General features: G+C 46.5%; 5 protein-coding genes and 1 long non-coding RNA gene across 11 annotated transcripts; 3 read left to right on the forward strand and 3 right to left on the reverse strand.

The window, feature by feature from the left end:
* Positions 1-38: 38 nt before the first annotated feature.
* LOC121596108 (growth hormone-inducible transmembrane protein-like) lies at positions 39-2,057 on the reverse strand. 2 transcript variants are annotated; one of them, XM_041920750.1, is made up of 5 exons: positions 1,853-2,057; positions 1,133-1,611; positions 597-1,066; positions 446-529; positions 39-303 (listed from the first exon to the last, which is right to left on the reverse strand). In XM_041920750.1, the coding sequence occupies exons 2-5, from the start codon at positions 1,601-1,603 to the stop codon at positions 294-296; spliced, it is 1,035 nt and encodes a 344-aa protein (XP_041776684.1). In that variant the 5' UTR covers positions 1,604-1,611; positions 1,853-2,057; the 3' UTR covers positions 39-293. The 2 variants fall into 2 exon arrangements, with proteins under 2 accessions (XP_041776684.1, XP_041776685.1); XM_041920751.1 differs by having other exon boundaries at positions 39-529; positions 1,853-2,054.
* Positions 2,058-2,614: 557 nt separating this feature from the next.
* On the forward strand, positions 2,615-6,165 carry LOC121596107. The gene is made up of 8 exons (XM_041920749.1): positions 2,615-2,922; positions 3,028-3,227; positions 3,338-3,536; positions 3,633-3,731; positions 3,799-3,935; positions 3,999-4,993; positions 5,062-5,692; positions 5,769-6,165. Exons 1-8 carry the CDS (start codon positions 2,743-2,745, stop codon positions 5,983-5,985), a joined length of 2,658 nt encoding a protein of 885 aa, XP_041776683.1. The 5' UTR covers positions 2,615-2,742; the 3' UTR covers positions 5,986-6,165.
* Positions 6,072-9,818, reverse strand: LOC121596109 (mediator of RNA polymerase II transcription subunit 15). The gene is made up of 4 exons (XM_041920753.1): positions 9,555-9,818; positions 9,325-9,464; positions 8,188-9,165; positions 6,072-7,668 (listed from the first exon to the last, which is right to left on the reverse strand). The coding sequence occupies exons 1-4, from the start codon at positions 9,611-9,613 to the stop codon at positions 6,218-6,220; spliced, it is 2,628 nt and encodes an 875-aa protein (XP_041776687.1). The 5' UTR covers positions 9,614-9,818; the 3' UTR covers positions 6,072-6,217.
* Positions 9,819-10,623: 805 nt separating this feature from the next.
* Positions 10,624-12,927, forward strand: LOC121597144. 4 transcript variants are annotated; one of them, XR_006005382.1, is made up of 3 exons: positions 10,624-11,336; positions 11,463-12,647; positions 12,754-12,927. XR_006005382.1 is itself a non-coding variant. In XM_041922704.1 (3 exons), exons 1-3 carry the CDS (start codon positions 10,803-10,805, stop codon positions 12,038-12,040), a joined length of 969 nt encoding a protein of 322 aa, XP_041778638.1. In that variant the 5' UTR covers positions 10,624-10,802; the 3' UTR covers positions 12,041-12,927. The 4 variants fall into 4 exon arrangements, 3 of the variants coding, with proteins under 3 accessions (XP_041778638.1, XP_041778636.1, XP_041778637.1); XM_041922704.1 differs by having other exon boundaries at positions 11,463-11,894; positions 12,038-12,927; XM_041922702.1 differs by having other exon boundaries at positions 11,463-11,894.
* A 1,231-nt stretch (positions 12,928-14,158) lies between these two features.
* On the forward strand, positions 14,159-15,349 carry LOC121596157. Of its 2 annotated transcripts, XM_041920847.1 has the most exons (4): positions 14,159-14,274; positions 14,343-14,434; positions 14,534-14,635; positions 14,754-15,349. In XM_041920847.1, the coding sequence occupies exons 1-4, from the start codon at positions 14,257-14,259 to the stop codon at positions 15,133-15,135; spliced, it is 594 nt and encodes a 197-aa protein (XP_041776781.1). In that variant the 5' UTR covers positions 14,159-14,256; the 3' UTR covers positions 15,136-15,349. The 2 variants fall into 2 exon arrangements, with proteins under 2 accessions (XP_041776781.1, XP_041776783.1); XM_041920849.1 differs by lacking the exon at positions 14,534-14,635.
* Positions 15,350-16,542: 1,193 nt separating this feature from the next.
* Positions 16,543-17,509, reverse strand: LOC121596270. Its single transcript, XR_006005267.1, has 2 exons — positions 17,361-17,509; positions 16,543-17,292 (listed from the first exon to the last, which is right to left on the reverse strand). It is a non-coding gene; the product is annotated as an uncharacterized LOC121596270 (long non-coding RNA).
* Between the last annotated feature and the right edge of the window lie 6,388 nt (positions 17,510-23,897).

Consider the following 23,897-nt stretch of genomic DNA (forward strand, 5'->3'; position numbering starts at 1 on the left):
AAAAAATTCGTTATTCGATGAGAGGAAAAAGCAAGATGTTTAGTTTGGTTTTACGTTTAATTTATTTTATAATCAATGCAATTAAATATTCAAATGTTACAATTTATTTACATAATTAAGATGTTTCTTAGAACATATTTCATGAAGTGCTCCAATCCGAGGAAAGCCGAACCATTCAAGTTCTTGGATCAATAGAACAAAAAGAGAGTTTTGTATCCACTAGAAATTATGCCACGAAAGTCGGAAACTTTCATGTTTAACTGCTAGCAGAGGGATCTTCTCTAACGGGCGTTCTATTTCTCTCTGTGGAAAAAGCACATGTTTTAGGATGTTTTAAGGTTAGCGTGTTCGAAAGTTATGCACTATTTTTAGCTAAACAAAATACAGCTCCCTAATTACAGATAACCCTAAGCATTAATGCAGACACTGCGCAATACTACTTTACTTGCGACGGTTTCCACCACCGCCGGCCAAAATCGTCACAATTCGGATGAAAATGTTCAATGTGTCCATGTAGATCGAAATCGCTCTGTAATGAAAGCGCGTTCGTTTAGTAAATGTGTTCGTTGAGATAAATTTTAGTTCACTATACTTACGAATTTACTGGATCAAACGGCCGGGGAGCGTAGAGTGGATACATTTCTGCCCGCTTCACAATCTTTTGCGTGTCGTACAGGAGGAACCCGCTGAAAAGCAGCAGACCACCGTACAGCGAAAGTGAGGCAATGCCGGCCCCGAGAGCGGTCGTTGGCGGAAGCCACATCGAAGCTAGCGACGAAGCGAATACCACCCCCAAGCCAATCGCTAGCGGTCCGCCCATGTACAGGAACTTGTCGCTCGGCGCACAGACGGCCACGGTGGAGAGGCCTCCGACGATGCCGGCCGTGTACCAGGCGGCGCGTGTCAGGATGGCTCCTCCAACGAAGCACATTGGTGCGATCACGGCACCCAGGATGGCCGAATGGGTCGCCCATGCGAGCTGCTTCGCGCCCAAGCCGGGACTGTACGGAATGGATTGTGCCACCATTCCGGAACCGATCATGAGCGCGAATGTGGCGAGAACGGACTAAAAAAAAAACAATTTATTTTAATAAGCTACTCTCTCCGGCCGTTGGTAAGCACTACAACATACCATCCAACCATTTCTCGATACGAGACTCAGCAGACGGGGCGACCGAAACACGGCCACAGCACTGGCAGCCGAAATAGCGAGCGAACCGCCAAAATACAGGTACGTGTCCTGTATGCGCTGCTTCACGAACTCGGGCCACAGGTGCGAATTTTCCAGCGTGCTAGTGCCACTGCCCAACCCAAGCCCGTAGAAGCACAGCGCACCGAGGCCGAGGGCTGCACCACCCGCCACCGCTCCCTTGCCGATCGCGTACGCATTCGGACCGGGTGGAGCCATTGCCCGCTCCCGCAGCGTCATTCGCTCGGCACGCGACGTCCAGCTGCTGCTGCCCGGGCTGCTGCCTCCCTTCACATCGCGTGCGTACTGGCGGAACACTGGCTGGAGCTGCGGGCGCTTTGGAACTGTTTGCAGAGCCGATTTGATCAATGCCGACGAGACGAAGGGTCTACCACAGGCCAAACGGGACAGCATCTTCGGAGCTAGGATGGGGGTGAGGAGTAAACGTAAATGTAGAAAATGCAAAAAATACTGTTTCAAGCTTTTTCCTAATTGCCCTGCAGTGTTGTTCTCGGCATTGCGATAAACTGCGATGGCGATGGTGTTTATGATGTTTCGCCTCACGGCACAAAGCAAAGAGCATGATGAAATTTGGTGCAATCATAACAAATGCAAAGCACCGGAAAGAATCGATTGCACTATTGGCATTTGGCCAACACTTACCTTTTTGTTCGAAACAAAGGCGACAGTTTTTCGATGCGCGAAGCTATTGGAATTTCACAATTTCTGTAAAGAAACTTTGTTTAAACTTTGTTTTGTTTAATTTTCGTATTAGTCGACTGAGCGGACGAGTGACTGACTCAATTCTGGCAAAAGCGCTGCTGTTATGATTGCATATGTTATTTTTTTCCAAAGAAATTTCTCGGGTTTTCAATGACGTTTCGAGAAATTACGAACAATGGTCGTCCCTACCGGACACGATGCTAGCGTTCTTGGGCGTATACGCCATTTTCAGCAAATTTTCGTTCATCCTCATAAAAGTAAATTTACGTCTACTATTTGGACAATTTTTTCAGCTTGTTTTAATACAAATATCCCTTGATGCCACCAGCAGTTTGATCTAACCATCTCATCCTGAGGTGATTTGCTCAAAAATGTATTTCAAATACATCTACTAAACCCGAAATATGTACTAAATTGATAAGCGAAATAATGCAATGATATTTTCATATTATTTCACTCACGAGGAACAGTCCAAAAAGACCGTATTGCTGCAGTAGCATTTTCATTCAGCTAATTAAAAGCGCGCACACAAGCATACACACGCTAGATAGCCTGTTTTTGAACAAAAAGGATTGAGGAGCAATGGATTGTGCCGGTGGCAAAGCCAACTACGTTCAATCCGTTGCCATGGCAACCTTCATGGTAACCAGAGTAGCTGTGATCTTTTGTGCAGCATCATCGCACGACCGCTCAGGGCTCAGACCGGTGTTGGACAGTTTAGTTGAAAATCTGTAGCCGACCTAAACAGGTGTTCTTAGTGCGCTGAATACGCAGGAAGAGATACAGAGACAAATCGTTTAAAAAAAAACCTTCCAAAACTTTGTGCAACAATGAGCAAACAAAAGGATCGCAAAAAGTCGTTGGAAAAACGGCTTTATCAACTAGGGGCGACGGAGGAAATGCCGGCGCTGGTGCAGCAGACCAGAAAGATTCTGACGCACTTTCCCCATCTACTCTCGCTCGGCTGTTCCTACGATGAGCATCTTTTCCAAACGCTGTTCCTTTGTGAGGTTAGTTTCCTAATCCGTTGTACTCGCAGCGGCTAATATTTTTTTATCTCCTGCCCTTTCGCACGTTACATAAACTACACGTCGTTCGTGATTTTGTTTTTCCAGACCGCTATCAGCAAATGCAGTGTGGCCGAGAGGGCCAACTGCTCCGTGGACGAGGTTTTAATAACTGTGCTGGAAATTATGAAGCTAGCGTGTGTGTGCAAAAAGGTAGTCATATCGTGCCTGCACACATTGCACTCGATCATCCACAATCTGGACCGTAGCGAGGTGATGAATATGCATGATAAAATAAAAAGCAAGCTGTGAGTACGATGCGTGGAATGGAGGAGGATAACACTAGGCTACTACTTTCCATCTTTACATCATGGAATGGGTGCGTGGATTTATGTGCTTTTTTGCTCGTTATTTTCAGTTCTTATCTTAGCCAATTTTTCTGTGAAATGGAACATTTCGCAATAATGCGCGCGGTTGTCAAAATTCTTTATGAATATGTTCACAAGTGCGCTAGCGAGGATAGACGCAATGTGTTTTTGGATGTAATGGAAGATTTTACCGATCCATCGCGTAACCTGGGCAGCATAATACACTGGACGCCCGAATCGTTTACGATGGTAAGTACATATGCCTTACGTGGTTCGCGTGTTACCCTATTAACTTTTAATCTTTTTTCCGTTTTTTGTATTTTTTGTATCTCCTTTATGCACTAGAATTGTCGTACGTTTTTGAACAATATTCCGGAAAGGAAATATTACTCATTAGCTGCTACTTCGGCTGCAATTGGCAGCAACGCCATATGTCCTTTAGGGGTAATTGTATATCACCGTTGAAGTTATCGTTGCCATTTTCGCTAATCGAGAGATACCGTGCTTTCAGGGCAAGAATTTTATTTCATTCGAGTGGAATTCCAATCCAGCAGAACTTTCATTTGAAGCATCGTTAGCAGATAATTTGAACAGATCCTTCGAAGCGAGTATTGAGCTAAACGATATTCAAAGTTTAACGATTGTTGAGTAAGCTTTTGATAAAAAAAAACGTACGTGACAGGAGTAATATATCAATTTTTTTAAACCTAGGGATTTATATGCACCGCGAGTGGAGTGTTCCTATGAAAAGATCCAAATTACGGATGATTCTATCGTGACGTACGATTTGAATATTAACGCGTTGAACAATGAAGAGCTAGGTGTGTTGGCACAGCTGATGAAAACCATGATTCATCCAGAAAAACTTGTCTACAAACCTCTGCGCCCGGCGGCCGACGAAGATGAGGTTTTAATTCGTTGTGAGCAACTTTACAATACGAAGGACATTACGGACAATGGACCGGCGGTGCCGCCGCCCCCGTCGCCGCCGCTTCCGTCGCCGCAGAAAGAAAACAGTGTTACGAGCGATGCGATTGCTCGAAACGAAACGCCGGACAAAACTCCGACACCGGAATGCCGGACAGAGCCGGAGCCAGAACTGGAGGCTCCAGTTGTGTCGGCAGTTCCGTCGGTGTACAATGGCGACGCAGATACTTCTAATTTGTCGGAATCAAAGGAATTCGCACCATTAAGCACCGCCAAATGGCCGTTCAAGCTGATCGATCTTTCGGACGATCATAAGAAAGCTGCTCCAAACAGTGACCCGTATGACATTGCCCATTTACGCGAAGAAGAACGTACGCAAAAGCGGACAACAAACAAGAACGTTAAAGGCGCTGGAAAGGCGAATGGATACAGCAAGAAAACTGAGGAACCGACAAACGGTACGAAGACACAAAGTAAGAAGCGTCCAGCGTACATGAAATCGTCAACCCCGACCAAACGCACCCGCGCAACGGTGATGAAAACAGTTCCCAAAGATTTGGAAGAACTGTCAACAATTTACTGCATAAGCGATGATACCCATTCGGACGCTGATGATAGCGATTTCATACCCTACGCCATGCTTTCGGGACTTGGTAAAAGCAACCGGAGCAAGAAGCAAGAAACCATGCGTAAACAATCGATGCCTGTCGCGCGTAAAATGTCAGGACGAGCTAGAGACGTGAATGTGAAACAGCCAGCAGCTAATAACACATTGCAACGTTAGTGAACGATGCCTTAGTAAGGGATTTCTCACAAAAAGACTAATTTATTTTGCTTTGTTTTTCAGCCCAAAAAAATCCAACCTCACATGGTATGAAAACCAACCGCGGGAAAGAAAACACATTGAACAAACAGCCACAGTTGAACGATTCAGGAAAACAATGTTTAGAAAGCCGAGAAGTAAAACATCCCTTGGGAAGGAAACCGGCACAGGAGTCTTCCTATATGAACGGGAGGGCAAACTCATCTAGCTTCAATTGTTCCGAGAGAATCGTTGGCAGTGAGTCAACTGCACGAAAGTCGCCGACTCATTGCTCTTCCACTGTCCCGAGGGCGGTTGTTTTGCAAGAAACTGTTGCATCCCCCTTACGTTCGTCGAACAGGAACGGCGACGAAACGATACAGATGGGAATGGAAGTTTATGAAAATCCCGTAAACGCTGACCGGACTTCGACTACGACTACTCCGGCGTGCACCACAGTACAGACGATGATCGAATCAAAAGTACAGCCGCTTATCGTAGACCTCCGGCGCTACAACAGTGAACGAATTTGCACAGCATTGAACGAAGCGCAAGCGTTGGAAAACACAAACTGTGAGGAGTACAATGGTATCAAAGAAATATGTGCACGGACGAAAAAGCTGGAAGCGGAGCTTGAGATCCTCTATTGTAAAATGATGGCCATGATAAGAAATAGGTAAGCATCTAATGCCATTAGCCCAACATCGGCTCATTGTACAGTGTGTGTGTGTGTTCTTTATCCTTTTTTGCAGTAATGAAAAGGAAACCCTCAATCAGAAGCGAATGCAAGCTGCACAGCGCGATCAAGAGTTCATTCAGAAGGTTAGAGCCGAGAAGAAGAATTTGCAAACCATCTTCCAGGCGTGCAAAGTTCAGTATGATCAACAGCACAACGGCCGGGTGGCGCAGGAACTATGGAAGGTGATTTACGGACCCGATGCCAGTCTGACGAGCCCAATGTTAAACTAACCAGAAGGTAGTTGTAGTAATATTATTCACTTTGAGCTATTCCGTTTAAGTAATGCACTCTACTTTACTTTAATCTTTTGTCGATATTGATTTAAAAATGGTTCAATCGGTTATATTACATGCACAATAAATCCGTTTGGCCGCACGCACTTGCGTATTCTTGTGGGCGGTAATATAAAATTCTCTTCTATTGTGCACTCTCCACCTCGGCGTTCGGCTTCATTATTTTACATTACATGCCCAGCAGTACGCTTGTGCCGGTGGGTGCTACAATCGTTGGATTTGGCGAGCACGCCTGCCTGACCGACATTTCCCACGTGTCGAGCAGATGCGATAGCGTGAACAGTCCCGGCAGCTTGCAGATGCGCGCCATCAGCGATTTCTGCACCAGTATCAGGAATGGCGTCGCGTTATACTCTTGCTCGATCAGCGAACAGCTCGGGGCGGTCGATGGGTAGTCCTCCGGGATGGTGACGGCGACCGGCGGCACGCAGGGCAGATTTTTATCGTCCAGCCAGCAGATTAGCTTGATCGTGCGCGTACCGCTGATGGCGCACTGGTCCAGCGATACCTTGAACTTCTGATCCAGCCGAGCGATTTCGCCCTGCAGAATGTGTGGTATCTCCTGCGGTGCAGTGGTGCTGCTGGCGGTGGTGCTGGTGGTAGACGATGCACTTCCAGTGGTAGCGGCCGCTGTCGTGGTGCTGGTGGTGGTGGTAGTCGCCCCACCGGTAGTCACTCCGCCACCCGTTCCACCGGCGGCGCCCGTATCGTCCAGCGCCAGTCGGGATTGCTTTGCCGGCGGGGGCAAATTTTTAATATCCGGCCCGAACAGCGCTTCCAGACAGGGGCGGAAGGTACGCTGCAGGGTGTGGTTGCCCGTGGCAGCCTGCAGACTGCTCGAGACGGCCTCGACCAGCGGGTTGTTCGTTGGCGTTTCACGGATCGATCCCAGCTGGCTCGTTAACGCGGCCTCACATTTGTGCAGCGTCTCGAGCGGGATGCGAACGCTCGGATTGCTGAGAATTTCTAGCAACCGTTTCATCTTCGCAATCTTATCGATATCGTCGTTTTCCATCTTTGCGATCATCCGTTTCAGCGGCTCGATGTACTTGGTGAGGGCGCGATACTTCTCACGGTACAGCTGCTCGTCCTGCGGGTTTAGCGGGCTGGGCACGGCGCCACCCGGCTGGCCGGGCGTGTTTAACGAGCCGCCGGGCGACTGGCCGATCGTAGAACGTTGGGCCACCCCGCCCATGTGCGGGTTGGGCGATGGGATCAGGGCCGGCGAGGGTATCATCTGTCCCGGATGGGACGGCGGACCGTGAGCTCCCGGACCGACCGGCGACGGCACGGACGGGGAAGGCGACTGGCGCAGGAAGTTATTGGGCGTCACGCTGCGCACCGCTCCACCACTGCCCGGGTACACGTTTCCGCCCGGCATCATTTCCGGCGGCTTGCGCACCATCGCGTTCGCTCCCATTCCAACGAAATTTCCCTGCTGGCCCGCTCCCGGTCCGCCGGCACCACCCGCTCCGAGCATCTGGTTCGGGCCGGGGCCCATTACACCGCCACCGCCGGCAGGGCCCACCACTCCGCCAGGCCCCATTGCTACGCCAGGGTTCATTTGATTCGGGCCGGCGCCAGGGCCCATTCCGCCAGACTGTTGCTGCTGCTGCATGGCTTGCTGTTGCAGCGTAACACCCGGACCTCCGGGACCACCGATCGGTCCGCCAATCGAGCCGACGCCTGGACCAACGCCCGGACCCTGTCCCATTGCATTCAGCAGCACCTGTTGCTGTTGATGCTGCTGCTGCTGCTGCTGTTGGATTTGTGAATGTCCGTGTTGTTGCAGCTGCTGAAGCTGTTGTTGCTGTTGCTGGGGATGCTGCTGGGGATGCTGTCCATGCTGCTGGGCCAGTTGCTGGTGCTGCTGATGCTGCTGATGTTGCTGCATTTGCTGGTGTTGCTGATGCTGTTGCATTTGTTGTTGCTGCAGTTGGGGCTGGTGCTGTTGTTGCTGCTGTTGTTGTTGCTGCTGCTGCATTTGTTGCTGATGCTGTTGCATCTGCTGATGTTGCTGGGGATGCTGCTGCAAGTGTTGCTGCAGCTGTTGGTGCTGCTGATGCTGTTGCTGTTGCTGTTGCTGCTGCTGTTGTTGCTGCACGACTACTTGCTGTTGGACTTGGCCCATGTTCGTACCGGGGCCACCGTGTCCAACGCCACCCTGCACGCCCGCACTCAGCTGGCCCATCTGGCCGGGCCCAAGGCCCATCTGCACCTGGCCCATACCCTGCTGCTGTAGCTGTTGCTGGCGAACCACCTGGTTCGAGGCCATTCCCATTGCCTGCGGATTCATGCCGGCGTTCGCACCAACCATCTGGCCCATTTGGTTGCCGGCGTTCATCGTACCGCCAACCGTCCCCATTTGCTGTCCACCCATTGCGTTCTGGTTCTGCAGTTGCGCCTGTATCTGTCCCATCACCATCGGGTTCATCTGGTTTGGCCCACCGGGGCCTACGCCCATCTGCTGCACGGGTCCGCCCTGTCCTTGGGCAATGCCTCCCTGCTGCTGTTGTTGCTGCTGCTGCTGCTGCTGCGGCTGTGACATGCCGCCTTGCTGCTGTTGCTGCTGCTGTTGGGCCTGCTGCATCTGGTTGACCTGCATTGCGTTCAGCTGGGCCATCTGCTGCTGCTGACCGCCCATTCCCACGATCTTGCCACCGCTCATGCCGCCCGGCCCCATCCCCACACCCATCTGACCCGGCATTCCACCGACCATCCCGGCGCCTGGACCCTGCATCTGGTTCGGGCCACCCATCATGCCACCCATCTGATTGCCCGGCCCCATGCCCACCCGGTTACCCTGCATCGGGCCACCCATGCCACCCATCTGCATCTGCGGACGCAGCGAGTGCAGCAGATTGGACGCCTGCCCAGCACCACCCATCTGTCCCCCCATGGGACCGCCCGGTCCTACGCCCATCTGGCCCATCATCTGTGGCCGGGTGCCCTGCGACGCAAGGTTCTGCAGGGCATTGATGGGATCGGGCATACCGCTACCGCCCCCTCCACCACCACCGCCCTGCTGGCTGCTGTTGCCGCCACCGTCCTGCTGGGCCTGCTGTGCCGCCGCCGCTGCCGCTGCTGCCGCATTCTGTTGGTTTTTGTGCTTCGTGTCTAAACGGAATGAAGGATGAAGAACAGAAAAAGCAAATCCCAATAAGCGGCACTTCAAAACACCGGCTAGCGAATCCTTCCGGTTCCCAAATATCCAACCGCGTGTGTATGTATATGTGTGTTCAATCACCCAAGAAATGACACTTTTCCGACACTTACTCATCTCACGTACGTGCAGTATCAGGCGGGCGACAAACCCGAGATACTCATCCTTGTTGCGAGCCTTGTGAAACACATGGTTTTCCATCTCGATGCCATTCTTCGACGATGTCATGCCCGTCTGCTGGATGGCCTCATTGCTACAGTGGAAAGGAGAGAAAAAACGTTCACGCGAAAGTCCCACCGACACCGATCCGCGCGGTCTACCCCGCACACCGCATCGTACGTACATCTTGTTAACGACGCTTTGGCGAAAGTTGCTCGTCTTCCAGGAGTTGTCCTCGGCCATGATGATGGAGATGGATGGTTGCACACACTCGTTTTCTCGATTCTACACGATCCAATTAACGTTCAAATGCACTCAGTTGCTTCTGCAATTCATTTCTTGTCTCCGTGATAAAACTCTACACCGAGAGTGTAAAAGCCCAGACGCACTCTGCTGTGTCAAATCGCCAGCACTGCCAGCGCGTGACAGGGAAGGCGCAGGTGGGAAAGAGATGCAACCACAGAGAAGCCGAAGATTGCCGAAGGAGTAGCTGTCAAAATGTCATGTTCGAAAAGGGGGATATATTCGAAATAACAAACCGAAATGTCAAACTCGTTTATTGGTAAACAAATCGTGCTCGCCGGTACGAAAAAACGGGAACCAAATAGGGATTTTATCGATTTGATGCAAAATCTGTTTTCTGATGTAATTGAATTGTTTCAGAGCATTTATGTGGGATTAGCCTCATAATGTCGGACGTACGATTTAGTCGTACGATTGGAATGAAAAAGTTGATTTCGTAGGACGCCGCGTCCGATGTTATCTGTCAAACTGTACAACCTCAACTTATTTTTTTATAATCGTTAAACTATTGTAATCATCCAAATTATCGCAATATGAATTGAAAAAGCGGTTGACAGCACATGCAATGAAACACAGGCCCTCAGTGGCCCTCGCTACTCATGTGTTGTCATAATTAACAAGGTTTTAAAATAATTGCATAAACGTTCATTTTAAATGTTGTGCAATTTTAACTGTGTAGTAATGGATTAGACAATGTAAACATTATCGTATCGTATGGTACAGTGTATTCCCGAGTTATGAATTTAATTTTTTTCGAAGATGTCAGCGTATGTAGGCAAACGCGATCTTTAACTAAAAATTAAAATCACGAGATAAATTTCGGTAGGACGCAACATAAACTATTTCATATAATATTTTGTAAAAATGATGCAAATTTCTTATGATCTATAAATTTAATTGAAAAGGCAATTTGTGTATGAAAAACCGCGTTGCTTTGAATCCGCGTATCTCGTGACTATACTGTAGTAATGTGTCTTTTGCAAACAAAGCGCATACTGTGATATTGCTGATGCAATCGGAATTGCAACATTGTAGCACTTTGAACGCACACGAACGCAAAGTGATTCACCGGAAACAAATTCCTCTACCCGGCACCTAATAAAGCATCGCACGATAAATCGGCAGAACCATGTCCAAGGCGGACATATTGAAGGGCAAAATGCCCATTACCATGTTGCAGGAGATGTGCTTTAAGGTGAAAAGTACCCTGCCGATCTATCAGTTTCTGGGCGAAGAATGTTCACCCCACAGTGTCAATGTGAAGCTGTTCTCCTACATGGTGACGGCCCTGGGAAAGCAGGCTACGGGTGTCGGTAGATCGAAGCAGGAAGCCAAACACGAATCCGCCTGGCAACTGATCCGGTTGGCACTGGAGCTACCGGCCGGCGAGGAAGACGAGATGGTTGCGACCGCCGCCGAGGAGCGTGGATCGCTGGCGGCCCTAGAGATTGGCACCGATCGCGTCAATCAGGTTCGAGACATCTGCATTCAGCGTAATTTCCCGTTGCCCGAAATCGTGCAGGTGCGCAGCTACGGCCCGTCTCATGCGCCGGTGTTCGAGTTCGAGTGCCGCATCCGGGAGATTGTACGACGCGGGGCGCACTCCACCAAAAAGGGAGCCAAGCAGATAGCCTGCCAAGAGATGATTAAAACACTGCAATCGGTAGGTTGTGAATGAAGTGGCCGTGGTATCCGGTTTGGGAGCTTCTCCTTCATTAATTCTGTTTCTCTCTCTCTCTCTCTCTCTCTCTCTTTCTCTTTCTCTTTCTCTCTGTATTTACCTTTATAGATGCCAGTTGAGGAGCACAGCATGCAGGTGCTTTCACTCGATCAGGCTATTGAAGAAGCGGAGGACAACAACGAAAATGTGATAAGAACGTACCGCGAGTACACCCAATCGGACAATAAGAAAAAGCTTGGAGTTTCCATTGCGGACAGGCATTCGTTTTTCCTCGAGCTGCCCCAGGAACGAATCGACGAGGCCCGCCAGCTCCTGCTGAATGAGAATGAAACGGTGCGCGAAAAGTGTTACAAGATTGCAACGGCGCTCGGGCTGAAGGCTAAAATCACGATCGCCAACAGCAATATGCAAACGATCAAGGGCAGCACCATGAGTACCTTCGAATTGGTAAACCCGGACTATGACTGCTTCATCTTCGGCGAAGGCGAATTATTCTACAGCAATGTGGTTGATTATTTTGTTCGAATGCTTAATTGTAAGGTAGGTTGAGTTGATAGCAAAAACAAAACATTTCAAATACCATAATTTAATGAATATACTATTATAAAGCAGATATTATTATAAAAGAAAAGCTTGCTCTTCTTGAATTCTATTCCATTAACAATCTTTATACATATTCGCAGTAAGAGCATACCGACCGAGACGAGACTTGATTGCCCGATCCATAGCTATTCTAGTCGAACGCACTCCGATGGAGATTAAATGCCAAAGCTGTCCAAATTGTGCATCATGCGACTAACGGTCACTGTGCAGGCAAATGGTATTGCTCCGCTCCTGTCGATACTCAACTCCTCTCATGTACAGTCCTCACTCGAGATTGATGCGTCAGACTCCTAAGGGAGGCGAGGCAGCGAAGACTACTTGGATGTCCCTTATTGTGAGGCAGGGAGCGATGCGGAGAGATGGTATTCTCCTAAGCACGCGTGTTGTACGCCCCTAACCACAAACCTACGTACACACTCACATCATCCGGTATGAAAGTGTCTTCAAACGCTGTGCCCCTTAACCATCGGAGTCCGCTCTCTCGTAAACATAAACTGAGATGGAACTAGTGATAGTCGGAATCCGCTTGCGATATTGTTGCAGTCATTCGAAGCTGCCTGAAGCCATCGAAGTCGTTAGTTAAACGGTTCCGATAGTTTCAGGCTGGTCTGAACGGCTCCAGCAACTCCGACGGTTGTGACGGTACGATTCCAAACACCTATCACTAGACGAAACGATAGTGTGTAACGTGTAAGCTGAACAACTCGAGTTCTGAGAGTGTTAATGGATAATGTTTCGTTTGGAGTAAACAGAATGAATATATATTTTTTAATTATATTTTTTCTATAACTTCTAGCCGCTGTGTTCTGAAAACAATCTCATGTTTGCTGACGCACTGATGGAACCGTTGCGATTTATTAACATGGACGACATATCGCAAATCATTTCCGCCGAGCTGAAGCGCAACACAAACAGCGACAAAGCTGGGGAAGGAAAGAAAATTCCTCGCTTGAACTAAATGTGCTTCGCATTTCAATGCCGACGTTTCGGTGCCTTATTTTCATGGAAAATCTGTGTACTAAGAATGTGTGATCGTTACTGTGTATTTGAACTGTATTTCAAAAATACGTATGCATCAAGTGCATTTAGACGAATCACCAACGTGTTAACAGCTAGGAGTAAGATTACGGGAAACAAACTGAAATAAACTTTCGAACTGCTATTTGGAATTCGTCCAATAACGCTTTGGCAGTGCCTAAAAAAGGAATGAATGCAATGAGAATATTTGAATTGTTAAGGGAACTGCTGCTGTATTACAAATTTACTTTATTTTTTGTTATTTGTTCTGACATTCTGAGCAAACTTGACATGCCTGAATGCTTCCAAAATCATGAAATATACTCATATTCGGGCTGAACGTACTGAGAACATTTGAATTGTTAATGGAACTGCTGCTGTATAACAAATTTACTTTATACAAATTTACTTTATATACGTAGGACTGACTGACTATCCTGCTATGGTAACAATAAGTCACTTAAAGCCAAGCCTACTAGTGCAGCGGTCCGGCCCTCGGGTCAAATGCGGCCCGCCGCAAACTATTCGTCTTCAAACTACTGATGATCTTTTTTAGTATGACATTTTCATACCATCATCCGCTTTCAAATATAATTAAAGTGCTATGGAATGGTACTATGGACTAGTATGATACTAGTACTATGGACGGACCAATCAGTAGAGTAAGTGTTCGCTAACTGAATGCTTTTTAACTGAAATATTTTTTAACTGGATGTTCGCTTACTGGGATGGATCCCAGTAAAAAATCACTTAAACGTCAAACGTACAACATCCAGCATCCTGCGCACGCGAAAGGAAAAAGAAAACCCATGGGAATGGTTTTTATTTGATTGCTTTGATGGTTATAATTTTCTTTTCAGTAAACGTACATCGTCCTCTAACTGGAAAGTAAAAATATCCCATTTACCGAACACTTACGGTATATTCGAACTTGAGGTCAATATCCTCTGATCGTCTGGATTACAAAAAAATGGATTTTCGCTTTCGGCTAGTGAGAGCCGTATCCTGTTAAGCTTTGTTAAGTTAAGTTTTGTTTGACTATGAACACGTATGTTCGAAGAATGATCGGATTTATCATCCATTAATTATTGTTGATGTAATCTCATTTGTAAACATTATGGTCACCCTGTTTTTAACCGTCTTTTTAAAAAGATTTGACACAAACAGTAGAGGCCATTCAGTTTCAATTGACATTTGACTTGGCAGCTCGTTGTTTACAAACGAGTCTATTCCGTGCTGCATCAACATTCTGCCCAAAAACCATCATAAAATTGGTTTAACAATGAATTCTGCCACTAAGGTAAGCGATGGCAGTGCACATTCCTTTACCGGCTCACAGTGAAACTCACACTTTCTGCTCGTACTTAGGTAGGGGAGATTTTTACCGCTGCCGGTGCTGCATTCAACAGCCTGGGAGAGCTAACGATGCAACTGCACCCTTCGTCCGATTCTCCAACCGGGTAAGCAGATCTCGCAGCGTGCGACCGCTTGCATGATAAGAAAATGTGTGAAATTGTATTAAAGTGGCTCAATTTTAAAACCCGTTCCATTCACTCAAGGAGCAAATGGACAGATGAAGAAATAGAGATGCTTCGGTCCGCAGTCACACGGTTCAGTGAGGATTTGAGCAAAATCAGTCAGCGCATCAAAGGCCGTACGGTGTAAGTGGTTCGCTTTCCGGTTTTGGTGGCATGATCGTTTCTTCATCTGATCCTACCGCTGGCAAGGTGTGTGGGAACAGTCACATTAACTCAGCGCACACATGCTTCACCATTTTAGATCGCAAATCCGGCACACGCTCAAGAAGAAAGCGTTTGAAGATGCTGGCCTACCGGTCAGGCAGCTAACGCAACCCACTTCCACCCAGTCACATCACCTGCAGCAACAAGCGCAGCAGCAGCAGCAACAAATCATTGTTACGTCCTCTGCACACTACGAAGAGGGAGTTCCTTCCTCTACCGTAATTGCACATCCGATGGTGATCGAATCGGTCATAAAGGACGATAATACCGAATCGAGCGGGTTGCTTTGCCAACCGGCCGACATTTCGATGACGCTGAACCGATTAAACACGCAGGAACACGAGGCAGACGTGGAGGGAATGGCTTCCAGCGAAATGAAGCTCGAGTTCGAACCGGGCACGGAAGAAGTGGCCGGGTGAAACGAGGATGATTTTTACTACAGCGAACCGAAGGATTAGTACTGGATGTTAACCGGCAATACTATTTCGCGCGCGCGCGGTATGTTCTCTGAAAATAGTGTAACGTTGCAATGGGGATATGGGTAGCCTAAATTGAAACCAATCTTCCCTTCCTTCATGGTTGCTAGTAGATTCCTCTGTGGCCAACTCTATGACTTTAAAACGATCTCCCGAACAAAAAAGTCGTACATATTGGTTGTGCAAATGGTTGGGAAAGAAGTTCATGTGTGTGTGTGTGTTTCAGTTTTAATATGTGCGGTGTTCATTCGCAAGGGCCCAATATGTGGTGGTCGCATTGTCTTTTGTATAAATAAATGTGTGCATCGAGTCACTGATGCCTCTTGTGTCGTATCGTGCTGTCTTTTTTTTATCGAATCATATTCGGCTCCAAAGCTGTAGGGATTTTAGTTTGTCAGTTTCATTTCATTGCATACTGCGCGTTATTGAACGAAAGGAAGCGAATTTCATAATTACAGTTATCTACACGTACATTTATCTTTACTTACTTACTTACTTCTCCGGCGCTACAACCGGCGGCTCTGCGGTCTTGGCCGGCCTCAGGAGTGTCCGAAACCGGGCAAGACTTCGCGCCTTCGTCTGCCAGTCCGTTAATGGCGGATGCCTCTATGCCATCTTGCCATCTCAGTTTGGGACTACCTCGCCTCCTATGTGGATGGCCTAAAAATACTTTCCGGGTTGGGTAGTCCGTTTACATGCGTACAACATGGCCAGTCCACCGGGGCCTGACAAGCGTATCAACAAGCGTATTGTACGACAGTGAGGTTGCTGTACATCTCGTATAGCTCGTCATTATAGCGGCTCCTCGATTGTCCTTCCGCACATACGGGGCCAAGTATCCTTTTGAGCATCTTCCTCTCGAACGCGGCTAGGAGGGTTTCGTCAGATTTGGACAGTGTCCATGTATTAGAGGCGTATGTGAGTACTGGTATATATACATAGTCCGTCGCGACAGGTTCTTTGAGGTGAACTGATTTTTAAGGCTTTAGAATGACCGATTGGCAGCCAGCATCTTTGCGCGCAACTCAGCTTCCATGCTATTGTCGTTGCTGACCTTTGGCCCAAGATCCAAGACCCAAGATATCGTTGATCAATGTCTTATTAATAATATTTTTGCTATTTTTGAGTAGGTAGTAATTTAATATTAGTTTAAATGAATATTGAATGAACTTTTCGGAGAAAAATAGGGCTGGACGTAGACGTAAGGGGTACAAATCGAAGAAAAAAATATTAAAAAATATTTAAAAAGTAGTGTAAAACATATTTCTCCAGGTATTCTATGAATTTCAAGACTGTACGACTTATATATCAAAAGACAATGAGAAATAAAAATTGCAAAAATCACCCAGGTATTCAGTCATTGCCACTAATTATCGTTTATTACTCATTTGTTATAATAAAAAAAATCTAATATTTTATTTTGCCTTAAGTAACACAACTTTAACTCCCTCCACCCCATGTAAGAAATCGTAGAGTTTGACGAAAGCCCCTTGCCTCCCTAACAGCGTTACGTAATTGATGGATGACGCCTTTGGTAATGAAAGTTAAGCTTATCTCCATGTACATGCATCTTTACATCTTTAAAAATACAACTCAGTACAATATCGATGACAGGAACCTGTGACTGTTTCCCTTAATTCCTTTTTTTATTCAGTTTTAACGAACGGTTTCCACTGTTCTTTATTCAGAAAATACTATAAACTAGTTAATTTGGTCCGACTACTAGGTAAATGATTTCCGATGTATCTAATGGAACTCCAGAGTTCCAGCAAAGATATAAAACAATAATAACTGAATTACCAGGTACTTCTGGACTCTCACGGGGCTCATCATGAGTGTCTGTTTCTGAACCATCATCGAAAGAGAAATTATTCTTAATCTTTGTTATCAATCATGTGAATGATCCTGGACCCTAACCGGTTCTGGAACTATTCTGAAACATTCCCTGGAACTGTTCGCGAATCCATACCGGTTCTGGAACGTATCCTTTATCCTCAACGTTTCTGGAACTACGTATTGACATCATTCCTGGAATTGCTCCCGAATCAATGGTTATCCGTAAACTACTTCCGTTTCTAGTCGGGCTCAAAAACTGCATCTCTTAATTGTTATTATAGAATCATAGAACGGATTGCACACTTGTCCCGGTTCAGGAACATATACAGTACCTACTTCGATCCAGCAATTGATTCCACAACCACACTAGTCAATGAACCATTCCCCACGGCAGTTGTTTGACAAATGCGCCGTAACGATTCACCGCGCGGCTACATGAGGTGAAATATACAGCGAAATGAACTATTTGACAGGTGAAATATCTGACAGGTATAGCTAAAGGGTTGGGGAGACACAACATCCGCTTTCGAAATTCTATTTAAAATAATATCTTCTCAAGCAGAACATTCCCTAATTGGAAGAAATTATTAACTGTTGACTGAAAATTAACGAAGTACTCTATATTGAAGCTATTTAATGGATTTAATTACGATTTTGTGCACGTTATTTGTTTACATTGCACATCAGCTGGTTGCTGTGATGCTTTATCCGTCAGATATTTCACCTGTCAAATAGTTCATTTCGCTGTATATTTCACCTCATGTAGCCGCGCGGTCAGAGTAGAAATGTATCCTAATCTAAGTAGCCTGGAAGTAGAAACAATAATCTGTTTTGTGAAAAGAAAGGTAACATTATAATTGGAGAAGTAACAATTTTAAAACAGATACAATGCGTCTCCATTATGTAAGCAATTGTAAGAAATCCACAATTATAAACACATAAAATCCACAATGCCGAAAAAATGCTTCCAAGACACTGCGGCTACGCAAATACTTAATCGCACTCTTTGCTACCACCCCCATCACAAATCCCCCGGCAAAACCAGTGTACCGCAAATACAAAGTCTTCCCCCTTCCCGTAGACGTGTGTGTGTGCGAGTGCTGGATCAACAAGGCAGACAACAACGAAAACAAAACAAAACAAATCCAACAAAAAACAAAAAAAAGTAACACGCAAGAAAAACACTCTCACGCCGGTGGAGGAAGTGGGCTAACGTGCCGCAAACATGAAGACGATTTAAAAACACCGAACCGGCTCGCACTGGTTCGCCGAACCGGCTCACAACATCCCTCCCCCGGAGAGTAACACCGGTATGGTATGGAAGGAGACGGCACGACGGAGTCGTTTATTTTTGTTCCGTGCTATCAATTTGTGCGACCCCACACACATACACACAAACACACAGACACCAGCACATGCCGCACATCACCCGCGCCAGGCTTAATTCGATTTTCTTCATGGTCTTTTACATCGCGGGGTGGTTTTTTACGCGTCGGCAACGTCCTGCAATGGGGTAGAAGAGTGTGGAGGGAGATAGGGGTTGTTGTTTTCGTAAATAGTTCGCACACAGTGGGCCGGGAGGGTAGGTTCGAGTGGATGCAATTGATGCGGCAATGGGTGTTTGCACCCCGCCCTGACAGTCGACAGCTTGCGACTGGTGCGTGTATGTGTGTGTATGTGGGTAGGCAGCGTCGTAACCGGTTCGCGCCAGTTCGCGCCCGAAGCGCCCGCCATTATGTAGATCAACGGGGGGTGGGGTGTAGCAGCGCGTCATCTTTGGAACCGGTTGCGTCGCGCGGTTTGTGTGTTGTCTAGCGGAAGTAGTGTCAATCCGTGTGGCAGGGGTTGCGGGTAGTGGGAGCGCGCGCTCTTTCCAATTGGGGGGTTGGGTATCGGTTTTTTTTTGTTTTCTTTCTTCCTCTTTGTTTTGGTGCAGTGTGCGCGCACGGATGAACGAACGCGTGGGCATCGTGGAGTGGCGCACGTCGGCACATCGCGGCACAAACTTCGGGCGCAAGGTCTCAGCAGGCGAAGGTCGTCCATCGACTGGCGGTACCGCGAACCGTGGCCGTAGCGGGGCCCGGCTTCTTGCGGTTGGTTGTGCCGGGGGGTCTGTCGGTTGTTTGTCCGATGGAAAGGAAAGTTTCCAAGGTGGGATTTAAAATGGTCCAAAATTTCCCACTTTATTTCCGCTTTGCAAACATCTCCCTTCAAAGTAAGCAACAAGCTGTTGTGACCAAATCTCCAAGCAACAACGGCAACGGCATTGCTAGGCACAACACCACAGTTTCTAAAAATAACCACTCCGGATTGCTTGGATTGCTTATCGCGCTCGTACACTACGCCTCGTCGAGCTACTACGCAACTAAGAAATGGGCTTTGCGGGGGCCAATTCTACCGTTTTCACTAGGCATCGAAGGGAAGTTCCACATACATACAACCTCCACAACTCGGTTTTGTTGTCCATAGTGTTTAGCACCCTCATCCAAGGGCCATTATTGTTGATCGGGCTTCGATCACCACCGCGTATTACGCTGGCAAAAAGGTAGGGGAAGTCAGGGTTGGTTCGACACTGTGGGTAAGAATGACACCTCGCCGTTGTAGTGTTTATAGAACTTTTTGATAAATGATATTGGAACACCTTATTCAAATAAACTATTTCGAATATTTTAGTCACCCTTTACTGATCATAAACCTGTTATTTGTCAAAATAAACAATAAAACAAATAGATGGTGCTTGTGATTGACAGTTGATGTAAATGTATACTTCTAGGACTTAAGGAATTGTGGCGTTCATTCAACAAAATTACAGTTTCCGTGTTAATAGTATTGTTTTATAGGCACTATTGATTAGTTCTGTATCAAAGTGCGTAATTTTAATATTAAACTATAAAGTATAAAATGTCACCAAAACTGGTGTGGCCAATGGGGTAAAATCGACGCCACACTTGGTAACAAACTCGGACCCAAATAATGTGTTTAAAATTAGGCTTAGGATTATTAAAAATAATATTATTACGGCATCGCACGTATTTTAGGCCGGTTTTGGCTTAACTGAAGAAAGAAATAGTCGCTTGAATGGGATCATCATCAATTTTTTTAAAGGAATCCGAACCATTCACTCCGTAAACCAGATGCTTTTGTGTTAAAAACAATCGGCCATCCGAGTTTGTTATTTTAAAAGTTATAACCAATGTGTCGAAATCACCTCACATGATGTCGATCTTACCCGGACTGCAGTGTTGATGCAACAAAAACCACATTTTATTATTTTTATCAAAATGTTATCAAAATCAATCCAAGAACCGTAGTTTCTCGTAATATTGTACATAAAAAAGGTCTTTCGATGTCTACTAATAAGCTTACATTGGCAAAAGTATTGCAATCAGCGGAAAACCTTAAGGTGTCGAAACTACCCCCAGTTCCCCTACAAGCGCAAGTGACCATGCACGTGCCCCGTGAGCTGGTAAAGGTAATTTCTCAAATCTCGCCTCCCCAGTTTGCTCAGTGTCATCCGCCGGTCCGTACCGGAGCGTGCTGATAAGCACGCGTAAGCCACTGCCCTACTGCTAGACCATTGGCCGGCCCAATGCCACCAAAACTGGGAGTAGCAGCAGCAGCAACAGCCTTGTCGGCAGACATTGTCAGTTCCGTGCGTCCGGCGACCAATCTTATCTGCCCCGCAAGCCTCGTGATTGTGTCCGAATGTTGTATTCTTCCTTTCCAACCACTCTTATGCTACTTAGCAATAATAATCTACTCCCCTGTTTTCCCCTGTACGAGACGCAAGATCGTGCGAAATCACCGACACCGTGCTAAGCTGGGGCCGGGTTCACCCAAATCCATGGCCTCCACGTTATATCGGTTCACAGGGAGGGAGGGGGGGGGGGGGGTGGGTTGCGGGTTGGCCTTCTTTTGGGGTCCGGTCCTCGGGGAGATTGACTTGCGCAAAAGTCACTCGCGGTTATCTACACGCGAGGTGTGCGCCCGTTTCTAGGTCATTCACGTTCGCTGAAATCGAACTCACCGCTCAGCCGGCAGTAGAAGAAGAAAGAGGAATGGGAAGCCTTCGTGTGCACATCCTCGCTCACGCAGAAACATCGCAAGATACAAGCGGTCCGGACCCCCATCCCATTAAATGACACACACACAAACATACGGCGGGCGTGTGCGCGCGTGCTGGGACAGGTTGGTGCATTGTGACGCCCGAAGGTTAGGTTCCGGTTTCGGGTGTGCACCAGGCGGGAGGGGCATGTACGCGACTCGATTCCATCATCGCTTCCCGATGACGATGAGTGCGGAAACGGGGTGTAATGACCAGCGTCAAGGTAGCCGATTAGCAAGTGGGTTGCCGAATCACCCAGAGAAAGACACACACACACACATTGGCATCTCTCTTACACTCTGTCGTGTTGGCGGGATCTTCCGGAACGTTGGAGGAGGATTGCCAATCGAAAGAAGTCCTTGAACGGGGGCTGGGTTTGTCATTGCCGCCGGTCGTCGATCCGAGTCACTTTCTTGCACGATCTTCATCCTACACGTTTGAGTTAGCAGCAGTATCAAAGTCAGTCAGTCGGTCGGTCGGTCGGTTGTGTCGGTCGATGAACGCCTTGGATAGCTGAAGCTTCCATGCACCCTGTTCATGGGCAAGTTCACTGTGTCAGTACATTGGGGGAGAACAGGGGCTTTCCGATGACAAAGAGAATGGGCCACCGCGTTGAAGTACTTGAATCGGACCATACTCTCCCCCGAACCCGGTGTGTCGGTGTGGCCTTCAACGCGGGCGTATCCTTCAGCTGCAGGTTCACACCTCTCTGCAGTGTGCGCATGAGAAAGAAGGAACATGCACAAGAACCAGTATCTTGCAGGGTAATTTAACATTCACCTTAAGTAATCATGGTCCAAGATGTTTTTGGAATTGCAAAAGTGTGTCAATTTCCTCTTGCACACTATCAGTAGTTTTATTTTTGCTATCAGTCAGTGCTGTGCTGTCTCAGTGGGATCCTGCTTGTACTCTTTGTTAAAGTTATATTTTCATTCCTGTAGTCAATTGAATCAATGGTTGGCTCAAATCAAAACAGATGTTTTTACGTACATTTGGGCAGTTTCACATTTTCATAATCCACATGATAGGATTGGCCACAAATTATTCGCACATCAAAGTACGGCCCGAGTGTACGACATAGGACAATTTACCACTATTTCCTTTTTACTCCTACTCGTATGCTGTCTTGTAAAGAATGATTGACGAAAATGGACCTTTTTCAGTGTAGCCTCATATGTAGCCTGAGGAGCCTATATGCCCTGTTTGTTCGTGAAATGAGCATGTGCATGAGCAGGTCATTATGACCACAAATATGGCACGTTGAGTTTGACTTCAAATTAAGGTGTTTTTGTACACTTTGGCTAGAAAATAATGGACAAATTATGAACACCTTTCACTTGTTTATTTGTTTATTTGTTTATTTTACTCAATGCGCAGAAAGATTATCTATAGAATGGTATACAGTCTTTCCCCGAGTTACGTGACACTCGAGTTACGCGAATTTTTAGTTTTGACACTTCATACGTTAAATTTGTACCATTTTCTCCAACAATTGCCAAATTCAAAATAAACTGCAGTTTTGCTTAATGTTTGAAATCGCTAAATACACATAATTAACCGAATTATCTATAGCATGAAATAAGTAAAAATGAACATAAAATTATTAAATTTAATCATATTTTTTATTATTTATATTTTGGCCGATTTACGTGAATGTCCCTGGAACGCATTATTCGCGCAACTAGGGGAAAGACTGTACACAGCTTTTAGTGTAGCTTTAGAACTGTTCAATCAAGATGTTTGGAAGAAAGTTCAATTTTTTTTAAATGTAACATCAATTTAATGAGCTACAGTATCTTCTGAGTTTCTGGACCGTTCCTTAAACTACCTCACGGAAAACTGTCTACATATACCTTTAAGGATACTTTTTGTTTGCTTAGATCGGTCTTTAAAAAATCTCGGAAAACCAAAGACGTAAAATTTATAACGACCAATCAATTTCCACAGTCTTCGTTAGCTTACAATGGCTACACAGCTTGCCATTTTTGGCCGATTGGCCGAGTTGCGTAATGCGTAGTACAGAACGTAATTCATGTTTACCAGGTCCAAATGGGCAGTCCCCTCGTACAGGTCCATCCGGCTTCGTGATACTGAATGAGTCTCGAAAGCCTGTATAGGCCGACATGTCCACGTAGGACGTTGCGCCAAGTAGACGAAGAGGAAGGTCCTAATGAACCAGATGAATTAGTAGATTAATTATGTAGATAATTACGATAAAGATATAATTGTTCATCATTGTAATTTAAGTCAATCTAGTATAAATATCTTACTATTAGTGATCGAGAGAACTTTTCAGGAAACCATAATGTCAAAATTTAGGAAAAAATATAAGGCATGCGACTTTATTGTATCGCTACTAGTGATAGGCATTTCGGAGGGCATCAATGGATCCAGAGACGGCTCCGGACGGCTTCGAATTAACGGCTCCGCAGCAACGGTGGAGACGGCAGCGTAAATAACCAATCTATCTTCTCGCGAGAATGTAGGCCTTTCTGAAGAGTTGAGCGAGAAATTGTAATGGGAATTCTAAACTAGAATTGGATTGAGAAGCAAATTTATTTAAGAGCGGAGGATGGATCCCTTTTTTGGGACCCCTCGAGACTTCGGGCCCCACGCGGCCGCTTAGTTTGCTTAGTGCATAATCCGTCCCTACTAACACCCGATGTAATTGCAGTATTGACGGCAAGTCATGCATCGTGTAGCATTCGCTGGTTACGATTCACTTATAAAATTTTGTTCGACGTCCGACTCCTCAAATGTAGGA

Source organism: Anopheles merus, chromosome 3R (assembly GCF_017562075.2).
Source record: "Anopheles merus strain MAF chromosome 3R, AmerM5.1, whole genome shotgun sequence".
Taxonomy (NCBI): domain Eukaryota; kingdom Metazoa; phylum Arthropoda; class Insecta; order Diptera; family Culicidae; genus Anopheles; species Anopheles merus.